General features: G+C 41.8%; 2 protein-coding genes across 3 annotated transcripts; both read right to left on the bottom strand.

Moving 5' to 3' along the window:
* Positions 1 to 64: 64 nt before the first annotated feature.
* Positions 65 to 6,177, bottom strand: LOC129822004 (T-box transcription factor TBX1). Of its 2 annotated transcripts, XM_055879831.1 has the most exons (8): positions 5,257 to 6,177; positions 4,982 to 5,156; positions 4,741 to 4,842; positions 4,248 to 4,419; positions 3,875 to 4,030; positions 1,256 to 1,323; positions 672 to 790; positions 65 to 490 (listed from the first exon to the last, which is right to left on the bottom strand). In XM_055879831.1, the coding sequence occupies exons 1-8, from the start codon at positions 5,261 to 5,263 to the stop codon at positions 336 to 338; spliced, it is 954 nt and encodes a 317-aa protein (XP_055735806.1). In that variant the 5' UTR covers positions 5,264 to 6,177; the 3' UTR covers positions 65 to 335. The 2 variants fall into 2 exon arrangements, with proteins under 2 accessions (XP_055735806.1, XP_055735807.1); XM_055879832.1 differs by lacking the exon at positions 65 to 490 and having other exon boundaries at positions 698 to 1,008.
* A 1,157-nt stretch (positions 6,178 to 7,334) lies between these two features.
* LOC129822005 (apolipoprotein A-I-1) lies at positions 7,335 to 9,836 on the bottom strand. Its single transcript, XM_055879833.1, has 4 exons — positions 9,798 to 9,836; positions 8,916 to 8,967; positions 8,571 to 8,715; positions 7,335 to 8,271 (listed from the first exon to the last, which is right to left on the bottom strand). Exons 2-4 carry the CDS (start codon positions 8,956 to 8,958, stop codon positions 7,671 to 7,673), a joined length of 789 nt encoding a protein of 262 aa, XP_055735808.1. The 5' UTR covers positions 8,959 to 8,967; positions 9,798 to 9,836; the 3' UTR covers positions 7,335 to 7,670.
* Between the last annotated feature and the right edge of the window lie 15,074 nt (positions 9,837 to 24,910).

Raw genomic sequence — 24,910 nt, 5'->3', positions numbered from 1 at the left:
TTTAATAAAAATAGCTTATAATAAATCATAAAGCAAAAGAGCAAATTATTTTAAATAGGTCTTTATTGACATAATTTGAATAACAATATTTTCCACTTTAAACAATTAATCCCCCTATATTGCCTTGTGTGCTTTGTGTAAAAAATAATATCTAAAATCACCAGCCCAAGATGAAACAATCAAAGAAAATAGGCTAAATGATTGAGCTCATAATAGAACATTTTCACTTGGTTCCTTTGAGAAATAATGAAGAGAGATATTCACATATTGAAGGAGAATGTGGGCTACTGTAGGAAGATCTTTAGTAATGGAACTATGTAAGAAATTCCCTCCTCTCATCCCAGGTTCAGTCTCTCTGAAATACCTGGACATTCCCAGAGAGTGGGAAGGGGGATGAAAGTCAAGGGTGGAAAAATATTATTCTCCACATCCTTTCTCTCACTGGTACAGCTGATGTCTTCCCTGCAGTGGTGGCCTAGTTCACGATGCGCTGTTGATAGAGAGACAATGTTTTAATCCTCTAATCCTAAGGAAGAAACCAAGAGCACCTATGTAAAATATAATTTCTCTGACCAAGATTAGTTCACATTGTGGAGTGACAGTGATGTATTAAGGGCTGTATATTGCCTTAAAAAAGCTCAGTATTTCATTCCTGGGTCTCAGTCGCTCACTTGATAGACTCTTTAGGTTCTGTGCTCGCTGCTCTCCCGACATACTGCCAGGCTCATGGCTGCCCTCCGGTGGCTGCCAGGTGGGCAGAGAGTGACGCAGGGGCCTGGCACTGCCCACCCTGAACACACAACAACACACAGTCACATTACAATCAAAGGACAGTTAGAATTACAACAGGTTAAAAACAGGTTACCACCATTAGTCACCTTTTATCCTATCATGGTACGCTTGGCTTTAATAACCAATGTCTTACTTTATCAAGCCTAATTGAGTGTCTGCTGTGTTGTCATACGTAGAGGCCAGAGTCAAAGTTCAGGTATCATATTGCGATTGATCCTTAACCCGAATATCAGGTGATAAGAGAGAGAGAAATAACAATGGTGCAGTTATTATTTAATTGAGCGTTTTCATGGAACAATCTAGATTTGATATTACTTGTAGGAGGGAAACCCCCTGAATCCAACAATCAGTTCTCAATGTCTGAATATGGTTGTTGTCCTTTGACTTTTATGTTCAACGTATCACCAAAACCATTCTGATATTTTAGACACTAACGAACAAAGAACATGTTTATTTATTTTACCAGGCGTCAGGATCAGTAGTTCGGAAGCCCTTGGCAAACGGGTTACTGGCTATCTTCAACTGGGTGATCTGAGAGAGAGAGAGATTTGTGATTTGAACAGGATCCCTCGCCAATTGCGACAGCTAGTCTTACTGGAGTATGACACATAATGAAAAAGATATTATAGACAAAAGACTTTATAATGTACATACATTTAAAAACATTAACATGTAGTGTGCGTGTGTGTGTGTGTATCTATCAGTTACACAAACATTTCAGCACATACACACAAAAAGTAGGTCACATGGGAGGCAGTCGTTTTGCCGAGAGGTGTTTCTTTATTCGCTTTTTGAAACCAGGTTTGCTGTTCACTTGAGCAATATGAGATGGGAGGGAGTTCCATGCAATCATGGCTCTGTATAATACTGTACGTTTCCTTGAATTTGTTCTGGACCTGGGGACTGTGAAAAGACCCCTGGTGGCATGTCTGGTGGGGTAAGTTTGTGTGTCAGTGTTGTATATAAGTTGACTATGAAAACAGTTTGGAATTTCCAATACATTATTTCTTATAAAAACTTGAAGTGATGCAGTCAGTCTTTCCTCAAGTCTTAACCAAGATAGACTGGCATGCATAGTATTGATATTAGCCCTCTGATTACAATGAAGAGCAAAACGTGCCGCTCTGTTCTGGACCAGCTGCAGCTTAACAAGATCCTTCTTTGCGGCACTTGACCATATGACTGGACAATAATCAAGATAAGATTAAACTAGAGTCTGCAGGAGTGTGGAGTGTGGTCTCCAAAAATCTGAGCATCTCTTTACCACGGACAGACACTCCCCATCTTTACAACCATTGAATCAATCTAAGGTAACAAACACTAAGTAATTTAGTCTACTCAATTTGCTAAACAGCCATGCCATTCAGATTCAGCTGAGGTTTAGAACAGGGAATGATATACATGTACCAAATAGAATGCTCTTAGTTTTGGAGATGTTCAGGACCAGTTTATTACTGGCCACCCATTCTAAAACTGACTGTAACTCTTTGTTTAGGGTTGCAGTGATTTGACTAGCTGGGGTTGCTGACACGTACAGGAGGAATCATCAGCATACATGGACACACAGGCTTTGTTTAATGCCAGTGGCAGGTCATTTTACAACACTGTTTAACATTAGAGAAGCTTCCATTAAAGAAAACCCACTGTGTTCTGTTAGATAGCTCTGAATCCACGATATGCTAAAAGTCTGTTGTTAATTTGTTTACAGAGAAATAGCATTGTATTTGGTCAAACACAGTTTTTTCCTACAGTTTGCTAAGAGCTGGCAGCAAGCTGTTAGAACCAGTAAAGGTACATTCTTTGGTAGCGGAATGACTTTGGCTTCCCTCCAGGCCTGAGGACAAACACTTTCCGCTAGGCTCAGATTAAATATATGACAGATAGGAGGTTTGACATTATTGATTGATAGCAATCATTTTCCCACCTCTCCCTCACAAACTTGACCAAATACAAACGTATAATGCTTTTCATTCATTATAAATGTTTTATGCATGAATACAATGTCTTACTGTTTGTTGTTGGCATTTCCTGCCTACGTTTGCCCACTTCACCAATTAAGTAATCAGTAAAGTAATTGGCAACATCAAATGGTTTTGTGATGAATAAGGCATCTGATTAGATGAAAGATGGAGTTGAATTTGTCTTTCTGCCCATAATTTCATTTTAAATAATGTGATCATCTTTACATCATTGATCTTGGCGTCATAATACCGTTTCTTCTTCTTTTTGTTAAGTTTAGTCATATCATTTCTCAATTTGCAGTAAGTTAGCCAGACTTATTAGCCACTCCTTTTGCCCCATCTCTTTCAACCTTACAGTTTTTAAATTCCTCGTCAATCCATGAAGCCTTAACAGTTCTAACAGTTTCTTAACAAGTGGACGTTTATCAATAATTGTAAGGAGCAATTTCAGAAATTCATCAAGTGCAGCGTCTGGATGCTCCTTATTTTTCACATCAGACCAACAAATATTTTTAACATCATCCACATAAGAGTCAGCTAAATCTTTTGTATGACCTCTTACACAATATTTTAGGCCCAGTTTTTGGAACTGTGGCTTTCCTGGATATAGCCACTGTATTGTGATCACTGCATCCAATGGGTACAGATACAGCTTTAGAACAAAGTTCTACAGTATTAGTAAAAATGTGGATGACATAGTTCCTGTTGTGTTTGTAAACAACCTGGTAAATTGATTAATCACCTGAACCAGATTACAGGCACTGGTTACAGTGAGAATCTTCCCATTGAGTGGACAGACAGCTTGATGAAAGTCTGTCAATATTCAGGTCCCCATGAAAGTAGACCTCTCTGTTTACATCACGTACTCTATCAAGCATTCACATTATTTCTAAGGCTACATATATTAATATGGGGTATTTTTTGCCCTTTCCTAGGTAGAGAGCAAGAGAGAGAGAGAGAGAGAGAGAGAGAGAGAGAGAGAGAGAACATTATCTGTCATCAATATCAAGGCAGTATGTAGGGTGAATCTCCAATAGACATAATTCATACAAGACTGGACTATTTTGTCTCTGCAACGTCATAGGAAGTGACATAGTGGCATAACATAGTCATTACATTACCCTGTGGTTCTGGTAGGCAGTGACGGCTATGAAGCGTGTTTCAGGGAAGGAGAAAGTGCAGAAGTTGCGGTGGGCATGAAGCTGGCTATCCCGCCGTGGGTCCACATACACCACATGGAATCGAGGCTGGTAACGATGCATGGAGTTCAAGATCATCTGGGTGTTTGACAAACAATCACAATGCACATTACATCCACACACAGGTACAAAGACTCAGAAATACAAAGAATGTATAAAGAACACAAGCAAGTACTGATTGTAAAGATGTGTGTGTGTGTGCATGCATGTGTGTCTGTGTCTGGACTGGTCGGTGTGTGTGTCTGCGTCTGGACTGGTCGGTGTGTGTGTGTGTATGTGTGTGTGCTTGTCTTACATGTCCATTGTCATCCAGCAGGTTGTTGGTCAGTTTGAGTGCGTCGAAGGAGACCATCTGTTTCATCCACTGGGACCCTCTGGCGGGGGAGTCTGGGTGGAAGTGCATCCTCCCCGGGGCCGCCACGTCGGCCCGGCCTGCCACCAGCCACGAGGAGCTGTGGAACGCATATCTAAATACAGGAGAGCAAAGATATTATATTCATTGGTTGCAAGTTGTGTCACTCCACTATTGAAAGTTCTGTTACATCAGGCTGAAAGTTCTACTCAATACATTCTCAATTGGCGCTGATTAAGATTTTGTGGATTATCTGGTACATATTATATAGTACAATCAAGAAGAGGCTGCCAGGGTATGTACTGTACATCATAACCACAATATACCGTATGATGATTCCACACAAACACTATTATGTGTAGATCTAGTGTATGTCTCTTATGCTGGCAGAGAGCCTATAAATCACATTTTATGTAACTCTATGGAGAAAACTCACCTGTATCTCTTGTCATCCACAGGGATGAAGTCCATGAGCAGCACATACTCCACTGCAGGGTCCATCCCTGAGATACTCACCTGGAAGGTAGGGAACATCCTCCTACAAGGACCATGCATGACTCAGCAGCAACACAGTGATATGTGATTAGTTCAACCACAGTGAGTGTGTGTGTTTATGTGTGTGTGTGTGTGTGTTTACGTGTGTGTGTGTGTGTCCATTTGTGTTAGCATGTTCCTACCTCCCAGCCTTGGTGACGATCATCTCTGTGCCCAGCTGGTCAAACTGTTGCCACAGCGTGTGCATCTCCAGCTGAACTGTGACCCCTGTGACCTGGGGGGCTTTGGCACAGGTGGCCCCACCAGCTTCTGCACAGCAGGGCAGCGTGAGGGTACACCTGTGAGACAGCTGGGGAACTGGAGAGGAGAGGAGGAAAAAACACATGAAAAACGGGATTTCACAAGAAAAGTCAGGTAGGAACCATGAATTCAAACTAATGCAGTGAAGCTCCAGTACCATCCATACTGTTTGTGTTACAGTCAGAATCTCCAGTGGTGGGAAATGCTTCAGATTTCTCCCCGTTCAATTTCCATCAATTGGTCTTCTGTTCCACTGTTCACTGACCAGTCTGATGTCCAGTTTAGAGTAGAACTTTGACCACATCAAATCCCCTGCTTTAGTCTCAGACCGTTAGCTGTCCTTGGAGAAGCAGAGTGTCTGTGTGGTTGAGGGTACCACTGACTGGGTCTGGGACACAGAGGACTGGAACACCAAGCAGGCTTTATACAGGCTGGGACACTCAAGGGACCCTCGATCCCACCTCATCCATTACACTGTAAAAAAGCAACTGACATGCAATATTAACATACTCACACACACAAGGACACACACACACACACACACACACACACACACACTGAGAGGGGTAAAACACACACTCTGCACATATACATAGATACATGCACATGAGATGTGACAGAGGAGGAATGAAAACATTTACTACTGCTTTCAGACAATTCTTTACAGTTTTATACCATAATAGGATGCACAATGTGTTATTTTCAGTGAGATGCACTTCACTTTTTAGAAGTAGGTCATTAATTACACTAGATGTCCTCCGTTATTGAGTGAGGACAGACATCCGACAGAGAGCCGCTGCTGCTATTGATAAAAAAGAAATCTCTTCAACACCATGCTAATTGCAATCTTCAACTCTAATCTAAAGTTGCCTTGAGATGTTCACCAAAAGAGCTTCACCGTGTCTCGTCTGGGAAGAGTTCTTATACGTGCCGTATCCATAGGAATAATATAATAACAACATCTGTCATTTAAAAGATGCTTTTATCCAAAGCAACTTACAGTCATGCGCATATATATTTTTCGTATGGGCGGTCTGGGGAATCGAACTCAGTCATTAACAACAACAAAAAGAACCGTTAAGACAAACCATGAAAACAATAAGAGAATCACGTTGCAAAACACATTTAAAAACAAACCAAAACCAACAAACCAAAACCAAATAGCAGTGGATACAAGTTTATAGTCCAGTTAGTATAGGTTTATTATCAAAACTATTACAACTCAGCAGTAGATAGCAGCAGATATTATTTGATAATACTGTTGGTGCGGATAACAGCACCCACAATCCTGATGTTAGAAGCACCATACTCTACCCACTCAGCCGTTAAAGGCCCAGTCCTACCCTCTTGCTTATTATCAAGGATTGTTACATGTGAGGGCACAGAAGTTGGCATTGGTGGCAGAAGTCTACTCTATAAAGAACCAACTTATGTTTAGATGGCATGACTGATAAACAACCGTAGAATGTAGAATTCAAGTATCAACTCAAGAAGTTTTGTTTTTTTCTCCACAGTCATACCCCTCCCAATGCTCCAGTGTGTGTGTGTGTGTGTGTGTGTGTGTGTGTGTGTGTGTGTGTGTGTGTGTGTGTGTGTGTGTGTGTGTGTGTGTGTGTGTGTGTGTGTGTGTGTGTGTGTGTGTGTGTGTGTGTACGTACTCTGTGATGGGAGGGTGTTGATGGGGCTCAGCCTGAGAGGTGCTGAGTAGCTCCCCATCCATCTAACACCGTCTCTAATGAAACTCTACGGGTCACAGCCTGCCAACACACTGACACCTCCTCCTTATTAACCCATTCATCAACCTTCTATGGCCATTAACACTACGACTCATATGAACTCCCATGATCTCCATAAATGGTTGGTGGTTTTCAGAGAAAATTATTAGAAAAGTCCATTTGTTAAAAAAATCTAATTTTCAGACGAACCATTCTTTTAAACCAATGCGAATAATGTTACAGTGACATGATACCCGTGTAAGAGACGTTCGTTCATTTCATTGCATGCTTAAGAAGTGATAATAGTAATCACTTCATTTTGATCATGTTGCGATCATAGAAAATTGAAAAATCATAGAACGCATATCGTTTTAGAACACAGAAGTGTGTGATACGAGACGTTCATACATAAACCCAACATGGCTGTTTTGTCACAGAGCGCCATGTTAGTTGTGAGAGCCACATGTAAAAGCTTATTCTAAACAATACAATACAAATAAGTCAAACTCAGAGAATGAAATAGTATGAAACAGTATGGTGTTTATTGAGCTGTTTTGAAGCACACAGCTATCTTGAACAAGCAGCAACACTAGAATATTCACACTTTATGTTCATAGTACAGTCAAAATTGTGCACAGAGGCCCTGAAAACAACTCAAAACTGAATGTATGCAATAGTGCGTTAGTGTCTGCGCTTGCGTGTGCTTGAGCGCATATGGTGGTGCGTTAGAGAGAGCAAGAGTCCTGCCATGTCGCTGCAGAGGAAGTGCATCAGTTTGGCATTGGCGTGGTACGTATGGTGTGTGAGTCAGTGTGAGTGAGACGGGAAGGGAGGGAGGGTCCGGCTGAGAGTGTGTTTATGCCTTCATGGCCTGGCTGATGGTCTCGTAGAAAGCCAGGAACTTTTGCTTGGCCTGCTCGGCGGCGGGGCCCACCTGGCCCTTGAAGTCCTCAGACAGGGGAGCCACCTTCTCACGCACCTCTCCAACAGCCTTGAGCATCTGCTCCTTGTACTCCTCAGCGTAGGGGGCGGCCAGGGTCCTCAGCTCCTCCAGACGCTCGGTCAGCTTGGCACGGACAATCTCCACAATGGGCATGAGCTTGGTCTTGGTCTCCTCCACGTTGGCGGCCACCTTGACGCGCATCTCCTCCACAACGGGCTCAATCTTGGCCCTGAAGGCCTCCATCTCGGTGCGGCGCAGTTCGATGTGCTCCTTGATCAGGGGCTCCAGCTTCTTGCGATACTCATCTATGTGCTTGTCCAGGACTTCCTTAAGCTCGGCGCGCTTGGGCTCCAGCTGGGAGCGCAGCTCCTCCACGTCCTTCATGACCTCAGCGCGCACGGCGGCAGTGGCGTCAGTCAACTGGGTGCCGAAGGCCTCGCTGTAGGGGGCCAGGGACTGGGAGGTGGCATCAGCATACTGCTGGAGGTTCTCAAGGCTCTGGGTCAGCTGCATCCTGAGAGGAACACCAAGAAGAGGAGGGGGAGAGAGAGAGAGAGAGAGAGAGAGAGAGAGAGAGGACGGGAGGGAGGGAGGGAGGGAGGGAGGGAGGGAGGGAGGGAGGGAGGGATATATTGGTTTAGTTATCTGTGGAGGTTGGACACCATTGAATTGAACCTTTTACATTTAAATGGAGTGAGTGAGTGAGTGAGTGAGTGAGTGAGTGAGTGAGTGAGTGAGTGAGTGAGTGAGTGAGTGAGTGAGAGTGAAGAGGGAGCGAGAAGATAGAGAAGACTAAATGAAACATGTCCTTACTTGTAATCTTTGTACTCTGTGTCATCCAGAAGGTCGATGGACCTCTGTGCGGTCAACTTCACCTGAGCTATGTACATGCTCAAGGCTGCCTTCACATGCTCCAGCTGAGAGGGAGCATCAGCCTGCATAGGAAAAGCCTGGGTACCTGGGAGAGGAGAGAGAGGGGGAGAGGGTCAGGCATTGGTTGGGAAACAGTGGTAAATGGCCCAGCACTTTAAAAGAATTGAGTAAGATTTCATTTTGAATTGTTCAATATACCAGAGCATGGTACACACACACGATGCATTAAAATGTCATTACTACATTATCCATTCGGCGGCACTATGACAAGGCTGGGATACTAACCTGCGGCCAGCAGGATGGTTAGTGCGAGAGCCAGGAATTTCATGATGGAGGTCTGAGAGGAAAAAAGAGAACGGATGGTGAGCAATGAGCCCGACAAGAATCCCAATATTCGCAATTGAAATGGTAAACCATGGGAAGTCAAGATTGAATGGTTAAAAAGAAATTTAGAGCTAACAATATTTGAACAGTGCAACAAATTACTAATTGCAAAACATTCTAAATCAAACTTTAAATGTCACCAAAACCAAACAAGCCAATAATTCAAAGTTATTCTCCAGTGATTTGGAGAATCACATGGAGCAAACCCACAAAGACACGCAACTCCAGGCTGCCCTCAATCAGTTCACCCCATGCCATATGTCAGCCTATTAAAAGGACCTCTGGTCAGATTACACAGAGCTGGATAGAGTTATACCGTTCCTACAAAGAGATTAACCCTCAACTCCTACCACCTAATCCCCAATCCCTGCACTAAGACAGACACATCGCTGGATCACTGTGGCCCGCACCGAGGTTACACTTCCACAGTTGCTGAGAGTAATTCCAGATGAATTTAAAGCTATTGGCATAGGAAGAAAATGAGCGACATCTTTTTTTCTAGGACATTTAATAACATTATTTCTCCATTGTTCCCCTCCATTTCTCTAGTAAATTATAGTAAACTGTCTGAAAGAAGTATTGCTAAAGTGATAACTGCTGCCTAATCTATTTGTAACAGTTCATATCAAAGTGGTAATAAGCATTCAAAATAAGAGACAAAAAAAGTTTCCTGAAAAATTCTAGTCTGCATTTCCCTCTCCTAGTTCCTCAGTCCTCTGCGTATGCAGACCAAGTCCTTGGCCTCTAGGCGCAGCTCTTAGCTCTCCCAGTCTGTTCTCTTACCTGGTGGGTGATTGGTCGTTATGAGACTGGGGAACAGGAGAGCCAGCTCTGTTTTTTTATAGGGCTGGAGCAGCAGGAGGGGGGAGAGGTGTGAGAGGTTGTGTGCCTCCGTGGAGGTGGACCTCACCCCCACACCGTCTCACAGGGAGGAGCCGGGTACAATGGTCACCTGCTGAGTGCATTCAAGGGGAGTCAGCAAAGTGAAATGCTGTGGACACACACTCCCACGCTAGTGTACGCGCACACACACACTCGTTTGCACACATACTTGTCTGTGTGTGCATTATCTTGGATAATCAAATGTTCTTGTGTCTTTCTAAATGGCTATCTATTCTAATTGGCATATGGTTTAATTTTCAGGTAAATAATTGCAATCTCCACTCTGGCTGTGCTCCCAATTCCACATTCAACTCAATCACCTTGTGTGATGGTAAAACTTTCACACACAATACAACCACCATGTGCTCCATGATTGCTTGGGACATTTGGCCTCCAGGACAATGGCCATTCTTGCCTGGTCTTGCTGGTCTACCTGAGCTGCTATCTCCTGTGGCATTACTGTGAGACATGAAAGGGCCAGTCATACTGAGCAGGAGCCAGGGAGACGGGCCAGACAGCATGGGAGAGAGAGGTGACAGGAGCACCCTGAGGATGCGTTAGCATCTTGATGCTACCAAAGAACATTCACCATTCAAGGAGGAACATCTGTACCCTACGATGTAACTGCAATGATGAGATAGACGTTCTTCTTCTTTGTGTCATACCGTGTTCAACCGCGTTGGAACTTGCCTAGCCATCTTGTCTTTTATTTGTATTTTATTGAACCTTTATTTAACTAGGCAAGCCAGTTAAGAACAAATTCTTATTTACAATAACGGTCTACCCCGGCCAAACTGTGTGCCACCCTGTGGGACTCCCAATCACGGCCGGATGTGATACAGCCTGGATGTCTCAAGAGGACCATAATGGAAATAAGTCCCAGACTTTATTGTGATATTGAGACTTTAATGGCTTTTTCAAGTTTTATGTTTGCTGTTTTTTTTTAACTAAACTTAACTAGTCTCAAGCTATCTTGCTCATTTGTTCACTGCATTGTTCACTAAAAAGAGAATGGATTATGCATTATTGGAGGGATTAGGGTACCAAATGAGGGACACATGAGATTTGTCCCTGATTCAACAATGAAATGGAGCAAAAAGAAACATACTTATATATAATACGATTTTAAAGAGATACGTGAGAATTGTCTAGTTTTAAATGCTTAAAAGTTTAAAATACTGCATTTTTACTATTGGTTGCCTCCATGGTTTGATTTGTGGAGACCTACAGTACGTCAGAGTGTATATGTATCGCTTTCTTCCTTTCTTTTAGGTACCAGCTATTTAAATCTGGTAGAACTTTGGCAACCGTGTCAAAGAGAAGAGAGTTAGTTGAATGCAATCAACCTAATAACATTCTGCTATCAATTCTGACTCCTTCTCTTGTGTGGTGGCTGTTGCGTTGGAGCCTGTGTGGGGGTGGGACGGCGTTTGCTGGCTTGATTGAGATCACTGATAAGACACACAGAGAGGGCATCAGGTCCAGGGCCATAAACCCCAGTGTCATAGACTATGTTGTAATTTCTATTGGAACACAGTGTTTCTGTATCACTCCATTAAAAGTGTTGCCAGTTGTGTGTGTGTGGGTGGGTGTGGGTGGGTGTGTGTGTGTGTGTGTGAGAGAGAGAGAGAGAGAGAGAGAGAGAGAGAGAGAGAGAGAGAGAGTGTGTGTGTGTGCTGCATGTTCCATGGTGATTAATAGGTTAAAGGTTCAGTGTTGAGCTGTAACTTGTTCCGTCATCGACGGACTTTGTCACTATGGCTTCATGTCAATCGGAGGAATTGGAATTTCCTTGGGATAGAGGATTGAGTGTGTCATCATAGTGTTTGTGTGTCATCAGATATCCATTCATATATTGTAAGCAAACTTGTATATGGCCTCGTTATTGTTTTTATTGTGTTACTATTTCCTTTTTACTTAGAAAACATTTGTCTTACTTTTTTAACTCTGTATTGTTGGGAATGGGCTCATAAGTTAGCATTTCACTGTAAAGTCTACACCTGTTGTATTCTGCAAATGTAACCAATACATTTGGTGACAGGTAGCCTAGTGGTTAGAGCGTTGTGCCTGTAACCAAAAGGTTGCTGGATCGAATTCTCTAGCTGACATGGTAAAAATCTGTTGTTCTGCCCCTGAACAAGGCAGTTATTAACCCACTGCTCCCCGGTTGGCTGTCATTGTAAATAAACATTTGTTCTTAACTGACTTGCCTAGTTAAATGAAGGTCAAATAAAATTCAAACATTTTCAGTTGATTTGAACTTTAAGTTTTCCACCCTGGATTAGTGAGACAACCATGCAGATCCTGGGCTTGAGTTCTAGCTGACATTTGAGCGTTCTGTGGTATGAAAACAGTTCATGAAGAATATGAATTCTAAAACAACTTGACTAGCGTTGGACACAGTGCATTCGGAAAGTATTCAAACCCCGAGACATTTTCCACATTTTGTTACGTTACAGCCTAATTCTAAAATCTATTAAATAAATAAAAAACCTCATCATTAATCTACACACAATACCCCATAATGACAAAGTGAAAGCAGTTTTTTTTCATCGCTAATTTATAAAAAATGAAAAACAGAAATATCTTATTTACATAAGTATTCAGACACTTTGCTATGAGACTTGAAATTAAGCTCAGGTGCATCCTGTTTCCATTGATCATCCTTGAGATGTTTCTAAAACTTTTAATTTAATTGATTGGACATGATTTGGAAAGGCACACTCCTGTCTATATAAGGTCCCACAGTTGACAATGCATGTCAGAGCAAAAACCAAGCCATGAGGTTGAAGGATTTGTCCGTAGAGCTCCTAGACAGGATTGTGTCGAGGCACAGATCTGGGGAAGGGTACCAAAAAATGTCTACAACTTTGAAGGTCCCCAAGAACACAGTGGACTCCATCATACTTAAATAGAAGAAATTTGGAACCAGCAAGACTCTTCCTAGAGCTGACCGCCCGGCCAAACTGAGCAATCGGGGGAGAAGGGCCTTGGTCAGAGAGGTGACCATGAACCCGATGGTCACTCTGACAGAGCTCCAGAGTTTCTCTGTGGAGCTGGTTGTCTTTCTGGAAGGTTCTTCCATCTCTGCAGCACTCCACCAATCAGGCCTTTATGGTGGCCAGACGGAAGCCATTCCTCAGTAAAAGGCACGACAGTCCGCTTGGAGTTTGTCAAAAGGCCCCTACAGGACTCTCAGACCATGAGAAACAAGATTCTCTGGTCTGATGAAACCAAGATTGAACTCTTTGGCCTAAATGCCAAGCGTCGCGTCTGGAAGAAACCTGGCACAATCCCTACGGTGAAGCATGAAAACCTGCTCCAGAGTGCTCAGGACCTCAGACTGGGGTGAAGGTTCACCTTCCAACAGGACAATGACCCTAATCACACAGCCAAGACAACGCAGGAGTGGCTTCGGGACAAGTCTCTGAATGTCTTTGAGTGGCCCAGCCAGAGCCCGGACTTGAACCCGATCGAACATCTCTGGAGAGACCTGAAAATAGCTGTGCAGCGACGAACTACATCTAACCTGACAGCTTGAGAGGAGCTACAGAAAAGAATGGAAGAAACTCCCCAAACACAGATGTGCCAAGCTTGTAGCATCATACCCAAGAAGAATCGATGCTGTAATCACTGCCAAAGGTGTTTCAACAAAGTAATGAGTAAAGGGTCTGAATACTTATGTAAATGTAATATTTCCATTTTTTCTTTTTAATAAATGTGCAAACATTTCTACATCTGTTTTTTGCTTTGTCATTATGGGCTATTGTGTATAAATGATGAGGGAAAAAAAATATTTAATCAAATCTAGAATAAGGATGTAACGTAATGTGGAAAAAGTCAAGGGCTCTGAATACTTTCCGAATGCTCTGTATATACTTCTCAGATGAATACACCAAGATTCATAGTAATTTGTTGAATGCCAAATCAGTGTGCTAAGGAAAGATATTTAATCCATATCTCTCTTTTCTCAGAATGGTCAATTATGTAAAACAGGAGAAATGTGCTGGAATGCACTTTGTCTAGACTAGAGTAGATTATAATGACACAACTGAGGGTTACATTGGGTAGCTAACATTACAGCTCCAATAGGTGGCTGCTATCTGGAAAGGTCCAGAGCAGTCTTGCACATGTGTGCAATGCACTGTAAATTAGTTCAGCGTTGCTATTTAGGAATTAAGTATAATTAATAATACAATACCACTGGGAAAAAACAGGTTGAATCGATGTGGAAAACTGATTAGATTTGCCAAAAGTCATCAACATCAGGGCATTTCTGCCTTATTTCACCCAACACTTAACCTAAATCCAATTAATATTGTTTTGTTGATTTCTCATTGAATACACGTTAGTTGACAACTCAACCAAATGTAAATCAAAACTAGACGTTGAACTGACTGACGTCTGTGCCCAGTGGGATGTCATCCCACTATCTCCCTCAAAACAATTCAAAGCTTGATAGAGAGATGGCGACTCCAGCACAGCTTCTCATGCAACATGCAATGTATTTCAACCAGGGCTGTCAAATTATTTAAAAAAAGAATTGAGTTAATCGCTGGATTTGCTGTGATTCATCATGATTAATCGCAAATTCAGAATTTGCTCAAATTGAACTGTAATTTATGACTTTTTTATACAAAAAGCATTACAAGAATATTGACGTCTTGATTTTGTCCAAAGTAACGCTTATAAAAATGAGGTACATTTTACAAAGTATAATTTCTTTAACCTCAATGTCAACTTGTTTTGACATCACCTTGGTCTGATTGTTTTAGCTCTATAGATGTACTTTGGATATTTTCAGTGTATTTTCAAAGCTTTCAGACAATCACAATAAAAAAATAGTTTTGCACTAAAATGAACTAGAGTTATTTGATTAACTCTGACAGCCCTAATTTCAACACATTGTAATTGTTGAGTTGCATGGAATTACACTTCCTTTGACAATCGTGGCTCTCAGCACCCATTGTGCCCCCCAAAATCAGTGAGATGACTTTCTTCTGCATGTAATGGCTCATATCACACTCTGTATCAGACATGTGTTTCCTTCCCAACCTCTGTATTGTTATTCTACTGAACATCTATTCTTTCTCAGCCTATTCAGATTCCCTATTTCCTGTTCGCATTTCTTATTTTTTTATGCATATTTTCAAACTCACTCCCCCGTGTCCTCTTTTACCCCCACCTCTCCCTCATTTAATTTATTCATACTGGATCACTCCCCCCTGTTGGTCACTGAAACCCCATTGAGCTTTATGAGTGGTTGAAGACAGAGTGGCTGATGGGGCCTGTCTCCTGTCTTGTCACTTGACACCTGCATGACGCCACCTAGGAAACTGGGCCTTGGACTGTTTAACCATTTGTTACCTGATATGAGATGAAATAAAATAGGAAATAACAATATTAGTATCAAAATCTTCCCACTGCCCAAAAACTGGTTGAATCAATGTTGTTTGCATATAATTTCAACCCCCAAAAATCTATTGATGATGACATTGATTCATTGTGGGAAACTGATTGGATTTGCAGAGACATCAATGTAAGGGAATTTCATATTTTTTTCACCCAATGTTTAACCTAAATCAAATGTCATTGTGACATTTTTTGTTGATTTCACATTGAATTCAAATTAGCTGACAACATAACTAAATGTATATAAAAAAATAGACATTGAACTGACTTCTGTGCCCAGTGGGATCCTTAGTAGCATATACAAACCCAACCGTTTATAACCTCAGCCTATACAAACCTAACCGTTTATAACCTCAGCCTATACAAACCCAACCGTTTAGAACCTCAGCCTATACAAACCTAACCGTTTATAACCTCAGCCTATACAAACCTAACCGTTTATAACCTCAGCCTATACAAACCTAACCCCTAGAATCTCAGCCTATACAAACCTAACCCCTAGAATCTCAGCCTATACAAACCTAACCGTTTATAACCTCAGCCTATACAAACCTAACCGTTTATAACCTCAGCCTATACAAACCTAACCGTTTATAACCTCAGCCTATACAAACCTAACCGTTTATAACCTCAGCCAATACAAACCTAACCCTTTAGAACCTCTTGCAATAACTACGAATAGCTGAGACATTCCTTTCATCGTCACTCTGTCAGAAGTACAAGTATTGCATGGTCATATGATGTATCTTTTTTATACATTTAGCTTTATAAGACTAACCCATCACACCTTTTTTCAAATCCATTCACGTAACACACATCTTATGCTGCTTCATATGCCTATGGACAACAATGCAAACTAAACTGGCTTTGTATTAGATGTAAGATGAGACGGTGGGTAGGGTGAACATCTTCCCACTCGACATTACTTTTTTAATGTCTATTTTTGCCTGAATCATTACTTTGTTTGCTCCTGTATTTCTACTGAGCTCATTTAGTTTTTTGTTTTTTATTCAGATTTTTTACTATTTCTTATTGTTGTTGCATTATCGAGCGGGAACCTGCAAGTAAGCGTTTCATTGGACTGTGTGTATGCTACAGTATGTGTATCCTGTGCGTACAACAAATCAACTTTGAACTTGTACTAGTGGTCTGCAGAAGCCCACAGTCAGTTCACTATCCTAGGGCACTGAGCTGGCTTTAGCTGAGCACAAGGACCAACCTTTTATTGGCATTGATGGTAGACTATCACAGCAAACGTTCTACTCTGTATAAGCTGTGCGGCCCAGATAAACAAGACATGGATGTTCATTGAATGAGCGTTATCTTAACAACCTTTGAAACTGCTATCATTGCACCACATTTATCCTGACAGAGGTTGCCGTCGAGATTACAGGGCCATAACGACTTTATCTAAGTAACCTCTGCATTTACTGCCACAATTATTCAGCTAGGTAATTTATGATAGCAGGCTTAGAACAAGATAGTAGAATATAATAATATCATTCTATTAGAAGTGACATCTGTAAGAGCAACTATAAGCACAGTGACAAATGACAGGGTAACTCTGTCAGGGGTATTTCCACTGTCGTACTACAGCACATGGGGTAAAATTGCCATATGCTATAAATATTTAGTTAGCCAATCATCACTTCATCAGATGTTGGCCTGAGTTCGAAGGTCAAGTTGTTTGATCTGCTCCATCCAGCTGTCCCTGTGATTGAGCATTGCTCAGAACCAGCAGGGAAGGTTTTCCCACTAAACTGAACATATGGCTGAATGGTGACCCCCTCCCTCACTTTTTACTGATTGATCTTCACTGTGACAAGTAGCATTTCAACCACGCATCTGTTGGAGACCAGGTGACATCTTAGACTTCAGAAGAGATTTGAATCCCCCTTTTCCCTATAAGTTTATCAACATGTAGAGATAACAGAAGCAAAGCAACAGAAGTTGTATCCACCCTGCACTTGAATAACCTCTTGAATGGTAGGATCCCCACTGGGAACAGAAGTCAGTTCAACATCTAGTTTTGATTTACATTTAGTTGAGTTGTCAACTAATGTGAAGTTAACGTGAAATAAACAAAAAAAGTCACCATGTCATTGAATTTGGGTTAAAAGTTGGGTGAAAGAAAAGACAAAATTCCCAGACGTTGGTGATCAATCAGTTTTCCACTTTGATTTAACGTCATCGCATTGAATTTTTGGGTTGAAATGACGTGGAAATAACGTTGATTCAACCAGTTTTTGCCCAGACAGGTGTTGGCGATAAGGAGACTTTAGGAGGAGATACGATCACATACAGTGCCTTGCAAAAGTATTCATCCCCCTTGGTGTTTTTCCTATTTTGTTGCATTACAACCTGTAATTTAAATAGATTTGTATTTGGATTTCATGTAACGGACATACCCAAAATAGTCCAAATTGGTGAAGTGAAATGAAAAAAATGACTTGTTAAAAAAATAAAAATAATAAATAAAACAGAAAAGTGGTGAGTGCATATGTATTCCCCCCTTTGCTATGAAGCCCCTAAATAAGATCTGGTGCAACCAATTACCTTCAGAAGTCACATAATTAGCTAAATAAAGTCCACCTGTGTGCAATCTAAGTGTTACATGATCTCAGTATATATACACATGTTCTGAAAGTTCTCAGAGTCTGCAACACCACTAAGAAAGGGCACCACCAAGCAAGCGGCACCATGAAGACCCAAGGAGCTCGCCAAACAGGTCAGGGACAAAGATCTTGAGAAGTACAAATCAGGGTTGGGTTATAAAAAAATATCAGAAACTTTGAACATCCCACGGAGCACCATTAAATCCATTGTTCAAAAATGGAAAGAATATGGCACCACAACAAACCTGCCGAGAGGGCTGCCCACCAAAACTCACAGACCAGGCAAGGAGGGTATTTATCAGAGAGGCAACAAAGAGACTAAAAATAACCCTGAAGGAGCTGCAAAGCTCCACAGCGGAGAGTGGAGTATTTGTCCATAGAACCACTTTAAGCCGTACACTCCACAACGCTGGGCATTACTGCAACTCGCTGTTGGCTGGGCTCCCTGCCTGTGCCATTAAACCCCTACAACTCATCCAGAACGCCGCAGCCCGTCTGGTGTTCAACCTTCCCAAGTTCTCTCACGTCACCCCGCTCCTCCGCTCTCTCCACTGGCTTCCAGTTGAAGCTCGCATCTGCTACAAGACCATGGTGCTTGCCTACGGAGCTGTGAGGGGAACGGCACCTCCGTACCTTCAGGCTCTGATCAGGCCCTACACCCAAACAAGGGCACTGCGTTCATCCACCTCTGGCCTGCTCGCCTCCCTACCACTGAGGAAGTACAGTTCCCGCTCAGCCCAGTCAAAACTGTTCGCTGCTCTGGCACCCCAATGGTGGAACAAACTCCCTCACGACGCCAGGACAGCGGAGTCAATCACCACCTTCCGGAGACACCTGAAACCCCACCTCTTTAAGGAATACCTAGGATAGGATAAAGTAATCCTTCTGACCCCCCCCCCCCCCTTAAAAGATTTAGATGCACTATTGTAAAGTGGCTGTTCCACTGGATATCTTAAGGTGAATGCACCAATTTGTAAGTCGCTCTGGATAAGAGCGTCTGCTAAATGACTTAAATGTAAATGTAAATGTCTTTACAGAAGAGTGGCAAGAAATAAGCTATTGCTTAAAGAAAAAAATAAGCAAACACTTTTGGTGATTGCCAAAACGCATGTGGGAGACTCCTCAAACATATGGAAGAAAGTACTCTGGTCAGATGAGACTAAAATTGAGTTTTTTGGCCATCAAGGAAAATGCTATGTCTGGCGCAAACCCAGCACCTCTCATCACCCCAAGAATACCATCCCAGTGAAGCATGGTGGTGGTAGCATCATGCTGTGGGGATGATTTTCATCGGCAGGGACTGGGAAACTGGTCAGAATTTAAGGAATGATGGATGGCGCTAAATACAGGGAAATTCTTGAGGGAAACTGTTTGTCTTCCAGAGATTTGAGACTGGGATGGAGGTTCACCTTCCAGCAGGACAATGATCCTAAGCATACTGCTAAAGCAACACTCGAGTGGTTTAAGGGGATAGATATAAACGTATTGGAATGGCCTAGTCAAAGCCCAGACCTCAATCCAATTGAGAATCTGTGGTATGACTTAAAGGTGGCTGTACACCAGAGGAAACAATCCAAGTTGAAGGAGCTGGATAATATGGCAATAATCCCAATGGCTAGATGTGCCAAGCTGATAGAGACATACCCCAAGAGACTTGCAGCTGTAAAAGGTGGCTCTACAAAGTATTGACTTTGGGGGGGGGGGGGGGGGGTGAATAGTTATGCATGCTTTTGTTTTGTCTTATTTCTTGTTTGTTTCACAATTTTAAAAAGGTGGTAGGCATGTCGTGTAAATCAAATGATACAAATCCCCCCAAAATCTATTTTAATTCCAGGTTGTAAGGCAACAAAATAGGAAAAATGCCAAGGGGGGTGAATACTTTCACAGGCCACTGTAGGAAGACTGAACTTGCATTTGGTAACACGTATCTGTGAAGTGTAAATAATGTAAATAAGGACACGACCAGAGCAACCTCGGTTCCAACGACTCACAGTGGAGTTTTCTGTATCTTCAACTGATATCTTCTTTGTGTGGAAGTTATGGTTGTGAGTCAGTGGGTCCAACTATTATCTCCTTCAGATGCCGTTCAACAACACAAAATCACCCTTCTTGCTATTTTTTTTAAACCTTTCTTTACAACACTCTTGCACTGGTTCTATGCACACTCACTAGACTCTACCCACACGTACTACACTGACACTCCAACATACACACGCAACACACACATACATCGAGACACTTTCACACTCTTCACATAAGCTGCTGCTGCTACCCTGATTTTTAAAATGTATTTTACCAGGCAGGTCAGTTAAGAACAAACTCTTGTTTTCAATGACAGCAGGTTAACTGTCTGTTCAAGGGCAGATTGACAGATTGTACCTTGTCAGCTTGGAGATTCGAACTTGCAAACTTTCAGTTACTAGTCCAACGCTCCAACCACTAGGCTACCTGCCACCCCGTGATTGCCTAATCACTTTTACCCATATCTACATGTACATACTGTATTACCTCAATGACCTCAACTACCTCATACCCCTCCACATTGACTCAGTACTGGTACTCCTTGTATATAGCCTCGTTCTTTTCATTTTGTGTTACTATTTCCTTTTTTGTGTGCAAATAATTGTCTTACTTTTCACTCTGCATTGTTGGGAATGGGCTCGTAAGTAAGCATTTCACTGTAAAGTCTACACCTGTTATATTTGGCACGTGACCCATACATTTGATTTGAATTTACGCATTACTTTTTTAAATCAATCTGATTTTTTAAATTCCTTGATGTCTGAGTACTCGAGATGCAAGAACTCAAATTTATAAGTAAGAGATGCTGTTTATTTAGCTGTGTAGATGTTGTTATTTAAGTTCCAAGGCCCGTGTTTGTGTACTAGTGCCTATCACTGCCGGGAATTAGGGGGCATTCACCTAGGACCTCGGCCAAACCACCTACACAATACTTAGTACAGAAAATAAAGATAAAGCAGTGCCCAATTCAGGGGCCAAAATACAGCAATGCAAAATTCATATACTGTTAAAAAAAATGTTGCTATCTAGAACCTTAGGAGAATCCTTTGAAGAACCATTTTGGGTTCCATGTAGAACCCATTTTTTTTACAGAGGGTTCTACAAGGAACCCAAAATGGTTCTACTATGGGAAAAGCTGAAGAACCCTTTGGGAACCTTTTTTTCTAAGAGTGTAGATGCCACCTCTCCATTTTGGAAACAATTTGGCCAACTTTGCCACAGATCTTACACAACCGTTTCATTGACCATCAGTCATTGACTTTAAGATTTGGCCGATACTAGATCAGGGATATGCTGAAAATACCAGTGGAGGGTTAACATTAACGCAAAAAAAAAAATCTCCAGGCATTAAACAAATAAACATCTACCACACAAACTGAACCAGTCATGCCAACTGGGTGTGATGCTTTCATTCCACCAGAGTGATCTAGGCTATTTCAAGATCTTTATCTATTTCTCATAGCAACAGAGGACTGCAAAGTCAAGAATTCAATTACTGTGTAGATTAGGCTACTGTGTAGATAACATCTCACGTTCATGTTCATGGAGGACATGTTCAAAGACAGCTACATAATCATAATATTTCTGAAAATGTGATTGGCATTCATGCCTAAATTCTCTGCTGTCTTGACATACAATGTCACGCTGGTATAAAGGACTTGGAGACAGGCGCAGGAATACACAATGTTTTTTTTTAATCCACCCAAAACAAACACGTATACAAAAACACTGGGCTGTACCCAAACAAAAGAGGAGGGTAAACCTTGTTGAACGACACGGGACGATACCCGTAATACACAATATATAAAGCTTGCAGCATAACAGTTGCACCAACACATAGGTGCTCACACCACCAACGGACATGGGAACAATAACCGACAGAGAGAACAGAGGGCACATATATAACATACTGATCAGGGGAAATGGGAAGCAGGTGTGTGTAATCAGACAAGACAGTCCGGGGTTGATGATAATGAATCCCGTTCAGTGAAGCCTAGAAAGCCGGTGACGTAGACCTCTGGAACTGGTGAACAGAATGAGCAGCGGTACTGGGGGGATCCGTGACAAACAAGGCCTATAAACGATTAGCTCATTGATTTGTCTTCTGTAATTTTAGGAGGGTCTCACGTCAGAAATGGCCGGTGGGTGTTTTTTTTGTTGCAGAGAAACTAGGCAATGACGGAAAGTGATGATGACACACTGGAGCATCTTTCAGATTTTCATTAGTAGCAAAGCCAATGAAAAGTCACTGCTCAGTGGCGAAAGCAGAGGATTTCTCTGATTGATTTGCTGCCACCTTATGGAAAATGCATGTGTTGCATTAGGGGCCAAACATACTGAACGTAGCAATACCCTGCAAAATAAAAACTACACAGACCAATATACATTTCAAGCTTGTCCATGCTGCTCTATGGTGGTCAACGCTGGTCAGTGCTGGTCTGATGCTGGTCAAGTTGGTTGGAACAACATTGCCTAGTTAAGTTGATTTATTTTATTTTTACAGGTACACTGCACCTTAATCAACGTTTCAGTAAAAGTGGCAGTTTTAGCCAGCCGGCTAATTTTCAATCGCAGTCCCTGGGCAGGTTATTAAAAACAATTACAATATAGACAATCATTGAGCAGTGAGCACACGCAGACAAGCAAGACATAGCACACAGACAGAGCAACATAGGACAAGCAAGACATAGCATACAGACAGAGCAACATAGGACAAGCAAGACGTAGCATACAGACAGAGAAACATAGAACAAAAAGCAGCAAGACAAAATTCATAAAAGCAGCAAAGTGTTTCCACACCTCACAAGCTACAGACAACAGACAACATGGAAAGTGGCAATACACAGCTAGGGATTATGTTCACAAATCTGATTGACCTTTAGCCATGTCTTCATGCATTTTGTGAAAGTGTGATATGTGGTGCAGTTATGTGTGTCTGATGGCAGTGTATTCCAGACATGGGAAGCTCTCACAGAGAAAGGGGATTTACTAAAGGTCCTTTTCCTTAAGGGAACTATACAGTCACCTCTCATGGCAGACCTTGTGGATCTGCTGCCATATGTTTGGGTTTTCTGTTTAACAAAAATACTGAGTGGAGGGGGAGCCAGGCTAGCTCATGCTTTCTGAGGATGTAACAGTGATGATGGCTATTGGGCTTCCCTATCAAGCACTTTGAGAGCCTGTTTGTAGACAGACTAAATAGGTTTTAATGTTGTACAGCAAGCTTGGGCCCAACTAGTCAAGCAGTATGTTAAGTGGGGGAGTATCATAGATTTGAAGTACAGTTTTGCTACCTCTGTAGTCAAACAGCCTAGCTGGTCAAGCTGGTCTTAACTGGTCAAGCATATGCTGGCCTACGCTGTTTTTTTCAGTAGATATTGTGACAATGTTTTTGAAATCAAAAGATAGTTTAAAACTATAGTATTGTTATTATTGAAAAGGAAGCCCCAATTCCTGGATTCAGAAAAGACAAACCAATCTATAGTGTTGCAATGCAGAATATACTGTAACTACAGTAAAAACAAAGGTGTAATTTTGGTGACAAATGAATGGAGGCTAAACTGAGTGCATATACTTTTTGCTTGCTGTCAATAACATCACTTTGCGCACTACAAAGCAGGATGCATTCGTCAAGGAACCACTTCATTGAGAAGACGTTTCATGACAACTGTTTGACACCTCCTCATACTGGAAGGCTCCTATTGTTGTTGCACTGTTGTTGATGTCATGTGGAAGTGGCACTGCAATAATGTATTAATTGCATGCAAATTAGAGTCTTCAATTATAACTAATTTGACCTGTGTTTAAGAGAGAAACACTACCACTACCTCACTCTCTAACCAAGGTGCATGAATTGAACTAACACTTGGATAAAGGTTGGGTTTTACAGAAAGAGAAAATACATTTTCGAATGGCCTACTAGGGGCTCAGGGACCAATCACAGTGGTAATACAAAACCCCCTGATGTGATTGGTTACATTGCAGAAATTCGACCAATCATTTGTTACATGGACTGACCAATAGATTGTGGTTACATGTATTTATATTTATCTAAGTTTATTCATGTTTTATTACATTTTCTGCCAAATGCATTCATGTTTCCAATGAGAATGTGGAAATATGAAAGCACTAGCATATTACACTATGAGATTACCTGCTAATGGGATTATACTGTACTAGCTAATAAATTACAGTACTGTAAATAATTTGAGGGGCAGTGATTAGGTCCAATGAGAGGTGTCCTCTGCATCACTGTTGTCCAATCTACTAGTACTGCGATATTTCTGAGTGGTAGGCGGGTGCTACGTGGTTGAAATGGAGTGGAGTGATAGGTTTGTGGTGATTGTACGGAGATTGTAACAGCCGGTTAAATGGTGTCCCTTGACAAGGCAAGAACAAGATGTATGTCAGGAGAAGTGCAGTATTATCATAAGGAGAGTTATACTTGGAATACGGAGGAGGAATGGAGGGAAAAAAAGAGGCAGATGAGGTCTAAGAGAGAGAGAGGGAGGAAGAGGGTGAGCTTGAGTCGGTTAAAAATGGTGGAAAAAAGGGAGATGGTTTGTTAAAGAACAATGGTAGAAAGCGTAAGCAGAGTGAGTTGAAGACATGTGGAGAAATGAGCTCCTAGAGTGTGCGGCTCTCCTTTAATTTTTCAAGTGTTCAATTCCGCTAGCTAGCACCTCGCCTAAATAGGTGTGCGTTTCTTTCGCCTCTAGATTAATTGTAGGGGTGCCCATGGGGATGGAGATCAGAAATGCTCGGTGCGAGAGAGGCAGGTTGAAGTTTCCCGGGTTAGAGTAGTGCAGAAGTTGTCATATGTGAGGCAGGGAAGAAAGTAGAGGAAGATGGGTCAAGGGGGAGGGATCGTGAGAGAAGTGGTGTGAGTAGCAGATCTGTACCAGTACAGAGGGATAAACCATCAAGTGATATATGTTTCAGTAAGATTGGCTTTTTGGCATTTAT

Source organism: Salvelinus fontinalis, chromosome 24, assembly GCF_029448725.1.
Source record: "Salvelinus fontinalis isolate EN_2023a chromosome 24, ASM2944872v1, whole genome shotgun sequence".
Classification (NCBI taxonomy): Eukaryota; Metazoa; Chordata; class Actinopteri; order Salmoniformes; family Salmonidae; genus Salvelinus; species Salvelinus fontinalis.
This window is presented reverse-complemented; position numbering and strand designations above follow the sequence as displayed.

Coding starts and splice junctions, on each gene's coding strand:
- LOC129822004 (XM_055879831.1), bottom strand. Junction 4,420..4,740: donor GTGGATGACAAGAGATACAG/GTGAGTTTTCTC, acceptor TCCTGTATTTAG/ATATGCGTTCCACAGCTCCT. Junction 791..1,255: donor ACTACTGATCCTGACGCCTG/GTAAAATAAATA, acceptor TTGTGTGTTCAG/GGTGGGCAGTGCCAGGCCCC.
- LOC129822005 (XM_055879833.1), bottom strand. CDS start 8,958: ATGAAATTCCTGGCTCTCGCACTAACCATCCTGCTGGCCGCAG. Junction 8,716..8,915: donor AACCATCCTGCTGGCCGCAG/GTTAGTATCCCA, acceptor CTCCTCTCCCAG/GTACCCAGGCTTTTCCTATG. Junction 8,272..8,570: donor ACAGAGTACAAAGATTACAA/GTAAGGACATGT, acceptor TGTTCCTCTCAG/GATGCAGCTGACCCAGAGCC.